General features: G+C 42.6%; 1 protein-coding gene across 2 annotated transcripts in view; it reads left to right on the top strand.

Moving 5' to 3' along the window:
* Positions 1 to 15,157, top strand: part of dnah5 (dynein, axonemal, heavy chain 5) — a gene marked incomplete at both ends in the record, with an annotated part of 80,131 nt that extends 64,974 nt beyond the window's left edge. For both annotated transcript variants that reach the window (XM_079227092.1, XM_079227091.1), the window contains 10 exons: positions 1,919 to 2,068; positions 2,755 to 3,000; positions 3,231 to 3,450; positions 4,553 to 4,758; positions 5,013 to 5,216; positions 7,648 to 7,863; positions 8,876 to 9,088; positions 11,074 to 11,226; positions 13,856 to 14,087; positions 15,006 to 15,157. In XM_079227092.1, the coding sequence (XP_079083218.1) occupies positions 1,919 to 2,068; positions 2,755 to 3,000; positions 3,231 to 3,450; positions 4,553 to 4,758; positions 5,013 to 5,216; positions 7,648 to 7,863; positions 8,876 to 9,088; positions 11,074 to 11,226; positions 13,856 to 14,087; positions 15,006 to 15,157 (1,992 nt within the window). The remainder of the gene's footprint in view (positions 1 to 1,918; positions 2,069 to 2,754; positions 3,001 to 3,230; positions 3,451 to 4,552; positions 4,759 to 5,012; positions 5,217 to 7,647; positions 7,864 to 8,875; positions 9,089 to 11,073; positions 11,227 to 13,855; positions 14,088 to 15,005) is intronic.
* Between the last annotated feature and the right edge of the window lie 222 nt (positions 15,158 to 15,379).

Here is a 15,379-nt window from a genome sequence, read left to right as displayed (position 1 = left end):
GCACAAATACACTTATGAAAACTGCATTTTTGTGTGGTTTGATGAACAGGGAGAGCTGGAATAACAGTTATTTGTTTAATGAAATCAATCCTACTAAAAGAACAAGGCACGGAAAGAATTGTTATGTCAGACCACCCTGAAAAGAGACACTAAACCATCTGACTCCATCTGTTTTCACACACAAACAAAACTGTTCGACGCACATGGTGCAGATTTACCCGATTTCACACAAACATCATATTTATTCCTTGTTGTTCAAGAAGTTCACTCAAGTCCCGAGACCGGCTCAGGCATTTGTGTGGGACATGAACTCTCTTCCATCAAGAACTAACAGCTTTTAATTGTCTCCTCAGAAAAGCACTGAACCCCTTCTACAAAGTGGAGCTGTTTAGTGGCTTATAGACAAAGACACGCAGCTCTCAGCTGTAAAGTTGCATCAGAATGTAAAGCAGCTTCACTTTCATAAATAAATACTCATTAATAGGTATATAGTATATATATCATGAATATTTTCAATCTCAAAATGAAAAAACGCCTAGACATTTCATTAGAAAAACATGTGTAAAATATTAATTTTCTGTGATATTGTTATCTGCTTTTTACTTTGACTAGAAAAGGCTTCAGGCTATTGTCCCAGTGTGTTTCCCAGTCCATAAGTCTCATTTATAGTCATCTACAGGCATCTATTTACAAAGAAATGTTCAGGCGGAAATAAAAACCTTATACTTTAGTGTGTTCAAACTCGTATAACTCAGTGTCAGCAGCACTTAAAGTGATGCTGACTATTGAGGGAACGAATCTTCAGAGTGTTACCTTTCAAAAGAGACCAAGACCATGCATTTACTCCACATAGTTCAAGTGCAGCTTGCAATTTACTTTGGGTATACCTGGATAGGCGTTTTTTGTCAAATTTTACAGGAATGTTAAGAGGTTAAAGAAGACAGTCTCCTCTTCAAACTGACCCACAGAGAAATACAATGACAATTACATTATTACAAGAAACTCTTTTTTGGAACATGATTTGTTAAACATCATGCAAATAGGAAACCTATTTTATTCGATAAAGCACGATGCTTCTTCTGGAGAAACCTGATTTATTGTCCATGTATCTGATTTTACTGGGTTTTACGCGTCAGAAAGAGACGATATAGCTGTGACATCAGCAGACAGCTGCAAGGAAACACTATTTTTTAAGGTATCGGTTATACAACTAGCAGGTTTGTGTGGTGCATGCACCGTAAACACAATGTCTGACTTCCTGCTTGCACCTAATTTCTCCCAGTAACCTGGTTTCCTCCGTTCATGTTGATACAGTAATTAGCGGTGCATTTGATGTCACAGTAGATTTGCATATGTTGCGCTATCAAGCATTAATATCACTCCTTGAAAGCACATGGTGCCGACAAGGGTTCAATACAAACTGCACCCCTGGTGATTCATGCTCAGCTCATGCTTATAATCATCTGTGTTACATGACGCGTTACATGACGTGTTTGTTGGGAACTGATCATGCACTTTACATATCTAAGACATTAGACAGTTAAGTATGTAAAGTATATTTTGGTTCATAAAATAAGTGATATATATATATATATATATTGGTTGGTTTTAGGCCATGACATGTGTATTTGCAGCCTGTGTTTCCTTGTTTACATTTTTAGAGAAGAAGGGACAAAACATACTTTCAATCAGCACTCAAAGATGCTGTGCAGGGACAGAGATGTGCAGAAAGCCACATGCTCATTGTGGTCCTTCAGCACATTAGGACAATTTAGACAATTTATGGTGTGCATCTAGGAGACTGCACAGTGAATGCACTTCAGTATTTAACAGAAGCGTAGATAGACGGAAGGTTGACCATCAAAAAGGATCCGTCTGTGCGTCCCTGTTTCAGAGCGGCTTACACATTTTCTTTCAGATAAGTCGTAACGAGAAACAGTGGAAGTCATGGTTCGATAAGGAGACCCCGGAGGAAGAGGTGGTGCCGAACTCCTATGACCAGGTTCTCGATTGTTTTAGACGCCTGCTCCTCATACGCTGCTGGTGTCCCGACAGGACCATCGCACAGGTGAGAATAGACATGTATCTCTGTGTGTGTTGTCCAAAATACAATCTGGGACTGTGTGAAATGTAGTTTGAACCATACATTGGTTTCCTCTTTCTTAATGTGGGTGGTTTGAGTCCAATTCTAAAATGTATTTGCAACAGTACGATGCAGTCATACCGTAACTTAAGTTTAAATGAATAAATAACCACGAAGCAAACAGCAGAGTAGCCTAAAGCAGCAGCATCTTAATCAATAGATGGGTCAGGGCTGGGAAATAGCTTAATGAGAGTGGGTTGAGTAGAGAGTAAGAGTCTTGAAAATATCTTATCTCCAGTAATATCTCCCATGGCCAAGTCTTTGCTTGGAGGAAAAAGTGGAATACATTTAGTGAAACGGCTTTCTCTCTGAAGATTACTGAGCCTAAATATCTACAATGGCTAATGGACATTCACTTCTTACTGATAAGTAGTTTTTTGCTCCATTGCAGATGAGCCTGGAGAGGAATTAATTTTTTTGCACTCACAAAAAGTCCAGCAGTAGCTTACTGTTGACTGAAAAACAGTAAGCTAGTAAAGCAAAAACATCCTTTGAACTATTCCATCAGTTCCAGACCTTCCAGAAAGTGAATGCATTCCAATATTTAGATTTTTCTTGGCCTGCATGACTAAATCCAGTAAACAAAGATGTTTATTTTGTGTCTCCTCTAGGCCCGTAAATACATAATGGACGCAATGGGGGAGAAGTACACTGAAGGGGTGATTCTTGACTTGGAGAAGACGTGGGAGGAATCGGACCCGCGGACTCCTCTCATCTGCTTCCTGTCAATGGGCTCGGATCCAACCGACACCATCATTGCGCTGGGGAAGAGGCTGAAGATTGAGACCCGCTATGTCTCCATGGGGCAAGGACAAGAGGTCCACGCTCGCAAGCTTCTGCAGCAGACTATGGCCAATGTGAGTCAGTGGTAGGAGCTTCCTGAACAATAGTTTAATGCAATATTTTGAACTCAACGCCTCTAAATTATGTGTTTCTGGATGGTCCTGAAGCTCTCGGATCCCTTACAGACAGACCAACATTTTCAGAGTTGGTTGCTTAAGATCTTGACGTAAATTATCACTTTGTAGTCCTTGGATTATATATAGAATATGGATTATAACCATTACTCTTATTTGTTTGTCCCCAGGGAGGCTGGGCCTTACTCCAGAACTGCCACCTGGGTCTGGACTTCATGGACGAGCTGATGGACACGGTGACAGAGACGGACTTTGTCCATGACTGCTTCCGCCTCTGGATGACCACAGAGGTCCACAGACACTTCCCCATCACCCTTCTGCAGATGTCCATTAAGTTCACCAACGAACCACCGCAGGGCCTCAAGGCGGGGCTTAAGAGGACCTATGGAGGTGGGGCCAGTTTGATTCCGATTAGTTCAGTTTAGAGTAAAACACAATTAATAAAAGGTCCAGAATTGAGGGTGGTGAGGCTGTACTACGAAAACACATGCACACCCTGTCCTGGATCAACACAATGGTCCAGTCTGCATCAATATTAGGGAAATAAAGTCAAATATCAACAGATTGATCCTTAGTTTATGATTGCAGGGGGATCAGACATGTGTGTCTGTGTGTATGAGATGGAAGAAGTAGCACAATGATACGCATGCAGAATGTTGTGTACATGTATCAACTCATTTGCAGATGCACATACATGAACACATGTAAAGGGATGTGAACATATCCTCGGGGAAGGTCAGCAGTAGAAAGACGATGAGCAACTGGTGCTTAATTCAGTGTCTTCAGCTCTTCAATCCTAACTACAATTAAACATTGCATTTCTTCATCAAATTCTTCACACTTTGTGTAGGCAGCACATTCAGAATATGTTTCCTATGTTACAATTCCCAAAAGGCTGAACCCCGGTTTGGGAGAAAACAAACCTCACACTTTAGATTAAAGTTGGGAATTTCAGCTGAAGTTTTAATTCCCTCTGAGCCTGGCAAGATCTCCCACACGTCATTAGAGCTAACAAAAAAACGTCCAAACGGACGTTGCCTGTCAGAGATCTCCCAAAAGAGAGTTTGCCAGTTTGCATCATTTAGTTAAATGTGCATAAGGTGCTGTATTCTTGTCATATCTGGACTTAGCAATGACTTACAGACATTGCTAAATCATAACGTTTAATTTGTTTTTATAAAAATACACATGCATTTAAAAAACTCCATCTTAAAGCAGAGTTTTTAGTCTTAACATTCCTTTTTATTTTGTCTGTGGTATTTGTTGCTTGTGTATAAACACTAGCGACAACAATGATCATATATATATATATATATATATATATATATATATATATATATATATATATATATATATATATATACTTCCACGTCTGCTATACTGGAGTAGAAGTGACATACTTTCTGGAAGGCTTTGGATTGAAGATCCGAATGCAACGATGATGTTCTGTAGCTTGGTAAAGAAGGCTGCTGATGTGTTTCTCCCTCAACAGGTATAAACCAGGACCTTTTGGATGTCAGTAACATGGTGCAGTGGAAGCCAATGCTGTATGGAGTGGCATTCCTCCACAGCACAGTGCAGGAGAGGAGGAAGTACGGGCCTCTGGGGTGGAACATCCCCTACGAGTTCAACCAGGCCGACTTCAACGCCACTGTCCAGTTTGTTCAGAACCACCTCGATGACATGGACATTAAAAAGGTAGGAGATGACCCTTCCTCTTATCTTGACAGTTTCTGCCGTACACAAAGTGATCTCTTCTCTTGATCGACATTGTCATCTGAAATGAGAGAAATCACATCCGACTATCATGAACATGCCAAATATAAATAATAATCACACTGTTGAAGATGTGCATAACAAGAGAGAGCATGTCCACGCTATTTCAAATGTCCTCAAATCAAATTACGCATTCAACTGTAAGCATCTTATCACGTCGTGTGTTATCTCCTCAGGGTGTGTCGTGGACCACAGTGCGATACATGATCGGAGAGATCCAATACGGTGGCCGTGTGACTGATGACTATGACAAGCGCCTCCTCAACACCTTTGGCAAGGTGTGGTTCAGTGAGGACATGTTCGTACCTGCCTTCAACTTCTACAGAGGCTACAGCATCCCAAAATGCTCCAATGTTGACCAGTATCTGACGTACATTCAGGTAAGGCATTTGTATTACTGAATATGTGGCTGCAAAGTCACTGTCCATCTCTAACAATACTAATAATAATACTTTTGGTAATAATTGAAATGCTCACAAACAGTGAAAAGAGCAACATTGAAGATATGATGTTTCTGCCATGTGTGATTTGTAGATAAAATGCAAGCATGCTCCTTTTACTACAGATTACGTATGATTTATTAATGTGCTTGTGTCCTTAACTGGTGTGTGTGTGTGTGTGTGTGTGTGTGTGTGTGTGTGTGTGTGTGTGTGTGTGTGTGTGTGTGTGTGTGTGTGTCTGGGGGCAGTTCCTGAGCTAGTTATTAAAGTTAGTTTCATTATGATGGATGCTCAGGGCTGCCAGGCTCAGCAAGCTTAGTCCTCTGCACCGCCTCTCAAATAGAGAATGACAAACACAGCCTTGGAGAACACACACATGAACGCACACAGGCACAACATTCAAACACACACACACACACACCGTACACACAAATGCACGCACGTTGACTGGACAATGACAACATGCATGCCCCCAATGCAAAACTCTTAACTGTTTCCGATCAACAAATAAATGAGAACAAAAGAATAATATATGAGAAAAAGAAGATGTAAAATATTGTTCGCGTTAACCTGCCCAGATGAAACTTTCTGTGCGCTAATTGCAGTTTCACGCTATTGCACCATTCTTGATGTGTTGAAGGCGTAAAGTAGGTTTGTTTGAATAGTTTCATAAGGATCCTCATCAGTCCTACTTCAGTACATTATGGTCCATCTTCTTGTCATCATTCAGAGAGACACTAACTACAAGATGTTTGTCTTTGGACCATTTAAAATGATCCTGTTCCTCCTCACTGCCTTTTGATTTGACAGCAGCTCCTTTTTTTGTCACTTTTAAAGTTCAAAAGTCCATAGCAGAAAGCCCTGATTTGAATCCCTACAATCTAGATGTTAACCCAATTAAAATGTCATGGAGTTCTTTAAGTGGGGCCATAATTGTCACATTGTCAATTCATGTTTATGATATGAGACCAGCTGAAAAATTGGTATTGACTGCTACAGAGTCACTAGGTGCACTTATTTCCTCAGTAGAGAAACACTTTACCATAGTGTCAGGTCGTTTGCTGCTTTTTCTGCTTTGTATCAGATAATTATAGTGGAAAAATTACAGAAAGTGAGGCAGATGCAACACAAGGACACAAGTCTAATTTGTTTATGTCTTGCCTGTTATCAAATTGTGAATATGTTTTGCTCATTGACCTGTTTAGGCTTTATGTATCTATAGAAACATAGTCAAAAATAACACTATTGGCTGAGATACAAGTTACTATAGCTTAACAATGGACAATGTGGTAAATAAAGTATACTGTAAAGCAAATTAATTCCAACATGGCCCCCGGTGGTGCCGGGGGAAAAGAAGTCTTCTAGACTGGAAGCAGTGGCCAGCTGCCTCCAATTCCTTGATGGCTTCCAGCTCCAACCCACCAGGAAGCAGAGACACTGAAGGAGAGGCAACACAACACAGTCAACGAGAGAAAGAGAGACACACACAAACCGCAAACAGCTGTTATACGCGCCGCAAACAGCTTTTTCTACTGTTAATAAATTCAGAATATATTTATTTCTCTGACAGTGCTATGTTCTGATTACTAATTACGTTGATTTTGAAAGTGTAGCTGTATGTTGTTGCTATTTAGCCTTTCTGAGGTTATCGTCAAGCTGCTGCTCCGGTGGTGCCACGCCATGTTTTATTGCATGCACTTGAGTCCTTTTCCAACTTTTATTGCTGCTGATATTAATACCAAAACAGGCTAATGTACCATGATGTATCTGGAGAAGCCAAGCATTCAGCACCCCCATACACCCGGATGAAATGATCCTTTGTTTCATAACCACTTTGTTTCATAACCACATTGTTTCATAACCACATTTCTTCGCCAGTGCAACGATTCGAATGAAAGCTCTTTTTTTGGATCATACCGCAAACAGTCCACTCTTCAGGGTCACCCCTACTAGTGGGTCAGATGCGTGCGCAATTGGACTGGGAGGAATATCATGACTCTCGCTCGCACGTGTTGCTCAGTGACGCTGTTCACCGGAGGCTGAAACAGAAGCAGCCGGTGACACTGTGTGTATCAGAGGAGACACTTGGCTGTGTGCAGTTTACCCTGGCCCACACAACAGTGGCTTAGCGCTGAGGAACACTGCAGTGCAGCGCGAGGGAGATATGTTTGGGAAACTGAGGTGTAAAAAAACAAAACAGGTAGCACATAAATATCTATAACGCATCAGAGAATGTTTCACTTAAAAGGCACAAGGGCCCTCTCACAGCAGCATATTTGGCCATTTCTTTCTCAAAACATTTTCCCAAATGCTCCGAGAGCCAAAAGGAGCTCTGGTTCAGTAAACGGTTGCTGTTTTTCCTCTTTTACAGTGTCTGCCGGCCTACGACACTCCAGAGGTGTTCGGCCTCCACCCGAACGCCGACATAACCTACCAGAGTAAGCTGGCCAAGGACGTCCTGGACACCATCCTCAATATTCAGCCTAAAGACAGCTCGTCAGGCGGAGGGGAAACCCGGGAGGCCGTGGTGTCCAGGCTGGCTGACGACATGCTGGAGAAACTGCCTCCTGACTATGTGCCTTTTGAAGTAAGTCTGCATGAATGAACACGTGTGTGTGTGTGTGTGTGTGTGTGTGCGCCGTGAACAGCCCGAGGTGTGTATGCAGGGAGTGAAGCTGTGCGCTCTGCAAAGTGGCCGGTGTGAAGTGATGGAACATTTTGTGTGTTTGAGACGGTGATAGACGGTGAGAAAAGGGGACCCAAAATAGAGGGTGCTGCTGCCTTTTTTGCAAGCTTTGTTTTATTTGTGGTAAAGTGAGGCGAGAATGTGACTTCTCTGAGGCGAGGTGCAAAGAACATCACAGAAAACGTGTCATCCAGCTGCTGGCTGGCTGTCTGTCTACACACAGTATATGAGAGCAGTAAAACTGGATTAAAACTCCCCCAAATGATCTCTAAATGAATCAATTATAACCTGACTTTTCAAAGAAACGATTCACAAATGTAGAGCCCATCTCTCCTGTTCTTTTCTGTTCCTTACAATTAGCAGTCACTATGGAAACCTCACATCCTGTGCTCAGTGTACCTGAGGCATGAAAGCAGTGAGCATGTTTTATGCAGATAAGCAAAGATTAAATCTTACGCAACACAACTTCTTTATTTTAAGGTGCTATGTATTTTAAGGTGGTATGTTGAGCGGAGGCCAACGGAAGTCTGGACACTGTGTGTGTGTGTGTGTGTGTGTGTGTGTCCTCCCTCCATGCATCATGCATAGTTTTTTCATTCTTTTCTTTCCTCTTCTTTTCTTTCTTCTTACCGGTCACTCCCCTGCACACTTTAACTTAAACACCCGTCACTTTAACATACACTTACATGAACGTTATCTGTTTGTCTGAGCACTTTATCTTATACTTGATTTAATATCATTGCACTGTTGCTGTCGTTGATTGTTGTTTGTCTCGTGTCTAATGTATGCACCTTCCGCCTAGACAAATTCCTCGTTTGTGTAAACGTTCCTGGCAAATAAACGGATTCTGATTCTGATAAATCCTTCTGTGAGATCATCAAAGTTTGATCTTATCTGATTCAAACGTCACCAGGTGAGAGAGCGCCTCCAGAAGATGGGTCCTTTCCAGCCCATGAACATCTTCCTGCGCCAGGAGATCGACCGGATGCAGAGGGTCATCGTTCTGGTCAGAAACACCCTGACCGACCTCATGCTGGCCATCGACGGGACCATCATCATGAGCGAAAACCTGCGGGACGCCCTCGATTGCATGTATGACGCGCGCATTCCTGCCCGCTGGAAGAAGGTTGGTGTGAAGAATTGCCTTGAATATAATTCACTTTTGATATATTTATATATTATTATTATTATTATTATTATTATTATTTATTTATTATTTATTTTATAGACTCCTAATAGGACAAGTCATCTTTCAATTCTATTAATGCCCTTTGCATTTAATAAATAATTCCAACAAGCCACTTTAGGGAGTCTGGAGTCATGAATTAATACGTCAACGGTCTTTTTATTACTGTGCAGTTATAATTTCTCTAATATTAATCAAAAGGTTTACTAGCTTGTGTCACACTAGCTATTCAACGTCTAATTTATCCTCAGCCTACAATGATGCACTTTACCTCACCTTCACCACCTTCCTCACCTTCCTCACCTTCACCACCTTCCTTACCTCCACCACTTTCACCACCTTCACCACCTTCCTCACCTCCACCACCTCCACGACCTTCCTCACCTTCACCACCTTCCTCACCACCACCTTCCTCACCTTCACCACCTTCACCACCTTCCTCACCTCCACCACCTTCACCACCTTCCTCACCTCCACCACCTTCACCACCTTCCTCACCACCACCTTCCTCACCTTCACCACCTTCCTCACCTCCACCATCTTCACCACCTTCCTCACCTTCACCACCTTCCTCACCTCCACCACATTCCTCACCTTAACCACCTTCCTCACCTCCACCACATTCCTCACCTTAACCACCTTCCTCACCTCCACCACCTTCCTCACCTCCACCACCTTCCTCACCTCCACCACCTTCCTCACCTTCACCACCTTCCTCACCTTCACCACCTTCACCACCTTCCTCACCTTCACCACCTTCCTCACCTTCACCACATTCCTCACCTTCCTCACCTTCACCACCTTCCTCACCTCCACCACCTTCACCACCTTCACCACCTTCACCACCTTCCTCACCTTCCTCACCTTCACCACCTTCCTCACCTTCCTCACCTTCACCACCTTCCTCACCTCCACCACCTTCCTCACCTCCACCACCTTCCTCACCTCCACCACCTTCCTCACCTTCACCACCTTCCTCACCTTCCTCACCTTCACCACATTCCTCACCTTCCTCACCTTCACCACCTTCCTCACCTCCACCACCTTCACCACCTTCACCACCTTCACCACCTTCCTCACCTTCCTCACCTTCACCACCTTCCTCACCTTCACCACCTTCCTCACCTCCACCACCTTCCTCACCTTCCTCACCTTCCTCACCTTCCTCACCTTCACCACCTTCCTCACCTCCACCACCTTCCTCACCTCAACCACCTTCCTCACCTCCACCACCTTCCTCACCTTCACCACCTTCCTCACCTTCCTCACCTTCACCACCTTCCTCACCTTCCTCACCTTCACCACCTTCCTCACCTTCCTCACCTTCCTCACCTTCACCACCTTCCTCACCTTAACCACCTTCCTCACCTCCACCACCTTCCTCACCTTCCTCACCTTCACCACCTTCCTCACCTTCCTCACCTTCACCACCTTCCTCACCTTCCTCACCTTCCTCACCTCACGGTGATGAATGAAAACAACTCTCATAACAATCCAACAAAATGTCTGCAATTCATATTTGGATAAGGGAAGCGAAATAAAATAACAAAGAAGTATGACTTGGCATAACTTTTGCCGCACCTTATGTTGAAAGCTTTCAAGTCGTGCCTCACAAACATGACATTCACCATTGGAATAATTTAGATTTGAGCAGCTTCCTTGCTGGGATTCTTTCTCCCTGCAGCTCTGTCTGCTGTTGGCCCGCTTGCCTCCACTTGACTTTGTTTTGTTGCATTCGCATCTTTTTTTGTTATGACGCTCTGAATTTGTTCCTTTTCTCTTCGCGCCCACGCGGTGATTCACAATCCTTTTGTCTAGTTTCATACGTCTCCTTGTTGCCTTCTCCTCTCCTCTGTCTGCATGACGGTTCCCTGTGTTTCATTGTCATGTTTTTGTTCATGTTGTTGTTTGTTTTTGTCTTTCAGGCATCGTGGGCCTCCAGCACCCTGGGGTTCTGGTTCACAGAGTTGCTTGAGCGGAACCGGCAGTTCCAGGCTTGGATCTTTGAAGGGCGGCCCAACTGCTTCTGGATGACAGGCTTCTTCAACCCGCAGGGCTTCCTGACAGCAATGAGACAGGTACGCACGGCACCAGGCTTCCTCCCTCCCTTTCTATCCACCGCCACAGAGTAGACCAGATGGCACGCTGAGGGAGAGGCAGGCACACGGCCACACACACACACACACACACACACACACACACACACACACACACACACACACACACACACCTTTGTTTTCTGTTGAATTACAATTCATGGTGCTGATGGGGGATTAATCTGAATGTTTAACCCTACTTAATTGTTCATCTATCTTTATTATTATTGCATATTTTATGTTATAAAATCCAGAAATGTATATTGCATTTTGATATTGGACTATATTAATAAAATTTACTTATGAACACTATAAAAAACAAGTCAAAATTGGATGATCATATGCATTTCAGCACTCTGCCGTTGACAAAAGAGTGATATGTTCACACCGTGTTTTTCCTCTCACTCGAGGCTCAGCTTGCACTTTGGCTTCTTCTCCCACTTTACCTCCTCGCTGTTTTTATTGGAAACGTTTTCTGAGTTGTCCCTGTTGCACCAGGATGTTATTGACTTTCCACTTCAGCGAACGTGACTTTGAATGCAGGAAATGAAAGCTGAGGAACAATATTTTTGTTGAAAATGAGGGTGAGCTGATGATGTATTTCTAGCTTTGTGGTCCCCTCCAACATTCACACACAAATATTTAGCAGCACATTCTTCTTCAAAACAAATAATGATATGGTCAGTATCTTCCTCTTGGGTTCCTCCATGCACGTATATATATCATTGAACCTGGCCCTGCATTAATTTAATAACACAAGGCAAACGTATTAGCATAGACATGCAAAGTTGTGTTTTCAATCTTCAGGCATTAAGAAACATGGTTTAGCACAATGTGTAAATACATTAAACAATGATGCATGCTTAATATTATTAAAGCCCGCTATGAGTAGCAATAAGTCATTTAAATTATCATCCATGAAGGAAATTAAAATTAGATAAGGCGAAAATAATTTTGAAGTAAATCATAATCCATGATAGATCAATTATCAATTGTCTTACCCTGAGTTTGAAATAAAGTTTGATTGAATAAAAAATGCATAGAAACCTAAATCAAATGCTGTTATGAAAAGACGACATTTCAATGGTTTTCTTAATACTACTACTATACAAAATAACTACAGTATGTATCCAGATGAATAGCTATAATAAATATATTTTAAAGGCTAATAGAGCAGCACACTGTACATTTGAGTTACAGAGGCGGCCAGTTTGTTCTTGGTGCCCACGACGATTCTTTCAATATTTGTCCAGTTTGAAGCAAATCTGCCATTTGCAAGTCTATTACTGTCTCCACCAGTTTTCCAGCAGATTGCGTGCTGACTGGTGGCCTCGGGTTATTGATTTCCTTCCGTTTCTGCTGGTGACTCAGATCTGACGTGTGGTTACTGAGGTAGAGACCTGAATGCTGAGGAACGTTTTCAGGGCCAACGAATCAATTTACGCTGCAATTTAAGTAGCAGCAGGAATTGGAAAACATTTTTGCATTATTGTCAGGTTTATCCGACTGAAGTTTATTCATTCCGCCCGGTGGAAAAATCCAGATAAAATATTGTGGATGCAGGTGTCTGTATTTCACTGAACAGGGTTTTGTTGGATTACTGTTAGTTCCCAAAATATAATTTCCTCCCACTGAGCTTGCATGCTGCCTTCTAAGGAGAGACACTCTCACTTTCTGTTGACACAGCATCTCATAAAAACAACTGTCTATGGAGCGCACTTTTCTGTAAGACGATGCTTTTTGTATTGTACCTCTATTACAGCCCAGGTTTTAAATGTGTTGTTTTTTCTGGAGAAACAGTTGCCAAATGTCTGCTCTGTCTTTCATGTGCACTGCTGTATTTTCCCGCCCACATTTTTTAAACAATGTATTTATTGATTTTCAGTCTGCAAGTCACATCAAAACAATACACAGCAAACATTTTCACCCTGTTCCCCCTCCCATAATAAAACATTAACTCCATATATATATATATATATATATATATATATATATATATATATATATATATATATATATATATATATATATATATATACATCTTATACAATATATGTATATATATATATATATATACATCTTATACAATATTTGTCTTTTCCATTGACATGTTTGAGGCCATTTCTTTAACCCACATACCAATTCTTGGGCCATCAACACTTCTCCAATTAAGGGCAATTATACGTTTAGCTTGTAATATACACATATCTATGAATCTGAGCTCTTTGCTTTGTAGAAGTGGTATGATAGGATATACACCAAGAATAAAAAGCTTGGGAGTCAATGGTAATTTCTTTGATAAAATTTGATCAATCATACTAACAACATCTTGCCAGAAGGTTTTCACTTTCCCACATTCCCATATACAGTGAAACAGTGTCCCCCTTGCCTCATCACACTTAATACAGGTATCAGGAATATTATCATTAAACTTATGCAATTTCACAGGAGTTATATAAGTACGCATCAGCCATTTATACTGCAGAGGTTTTAGGTTACTGCTGACTGTCTGCCTCTGTGCCTCTTTACATGCCTCACTCCATTCTTCTAAAGATATTTTTCCCACCCACATTCGCCGCCTTAACCCGTGGGTTTGTCCCGGCGCTTGTAGGAGATCACTCGGGCCAACAAGGGCTGGGCCCTGGACCGCATGGTGCTGTGCAACGAGGTGACCCGGTGGATGAAGGACGACGTCGCCCAGCCCCCCGCGGAGGGCGTGTACGTCTACGGCCTCTACCTGGAGGGAGCCGGCTGGGACCGCCGCAGCTGCAAACTCGTCGACTCCAAAACCAAAGTCCTCTTTGAGATGATGCCTGTGATCAGGATGTACGCTGAGAATAACGGTGAGATTGAGGATGTGTCTGACTCTGCATTTATTAGCTTTTCTTACTGGATCAATCTTTCTAGTCTTAGTCAATCTCGGTGTATCCGTACTTACCCTCCTCAGCATCTGCATCCCACGCGTCATTCAGAACGGATGGATGTAACATTTAAATGTCAAGCAGACTAAGTGCTATTTATTTAGTCTGAGAATAGATAACCAGCAGTATGTGGCTCAGTGTTTGCTCTGGATTAGACCGGGCTACATTCAGGAAGCAGCAGAGAGACCGGGGGCCCCGGTGGACGCCTGCAAGCGAAGCTGCCTGGGAAAGAAATGAATGATCCGATGAGACTCGCGGTGCCGTTTGTTTACTCCCATCTTTTCCCACAAGAAGGCTGCCTGCTGGGTTTGAGTGTGTGCGCCAGTGCAAAGGAGACTGGGGAGGGATGCGTCTGTGGACAAGTGGTTGCAAGAGCATCTTTGAGTATGCAAGCTGAAAACTGCTATATTCAATTGTGAGAGAAAGGAGGGGGGTCTTTCACTGAAAGGCTAACGGCTAACCGGCTATCATGGGGGTCTATGGGAATGGACTCACCCAGCCATTTGAAGAACTGCAGTCTTTGGCTTGATTTCTCAGCGCTGGAGCTTTCCACTTGGCAATAACCACATGTTCTCTTAATCGCACTTATTTGCCTGATTTGAGCAGATTTCGAGTTTATAAAAACAGATGTTCTGTTGAACACAGCTTGGGTATCCCAGTCGCATCTCCTTACAGATTTAAATATTTCCTTTACTTGAAATAATTCCAGTTTTAATTATGACCTTAATTAAGAGATAATTTCGCCAGCTGTTGCTTTGTTTATTATCACTTTTCTTAAAATGTTTTACATTGTCTTCACTAGTAACACGTGAGACTTGTTTGTTGTGTTTTTGATTGCAGGTGTGAAGGATTCCCGCCTCTACTCCTGTCCGATCTACAAGAAGCCAGTGCGGACCGACATGAATTACATTGCAGCTGTCGATCTGAAGACGTCCCTTCCTCCGGACTACTGGATCCTTCGGGGTGTGGCGCTGCTCTGTGACGTCAAATGAGAGCTTCCTCTTGAGAGACACTGAAACGCATCTTGTGTGAGGTTAGACATGATTAACTTTCCGTCAGTCACATTCCCAACGTCCTCAAGTGTGCAGGCTAACAAGCTGTTGCCATGGCTATATATTTCCTTTTCCCTCCACAAAGGTGGACATTGTAACAGTGGGGGCAACCAGTCCCTTACACCCAGTATATTCCACTTTAAAGTCTCAGTATTTTTGGAG

The sequence above is a fragment of the Taurulus bubalis genome (genome assembly GCF_910589615.1).
Source record: "Taurulus bubalis genome assembly, chromosome: 12".
In the NCBI taxonomy this organism is placed as follows: domain Eukaryota; kingdom Metazoa; phylum Chordata; class Actinopteri; order Perciformes; family Cottidae; genus Taurulus; species Taurulus bubalis.
The sequence above is the reverse complement of the archived record's forward strand: the minus strand, read 5'-3'. Positions and strand labels throughout refer to the sequence as shown.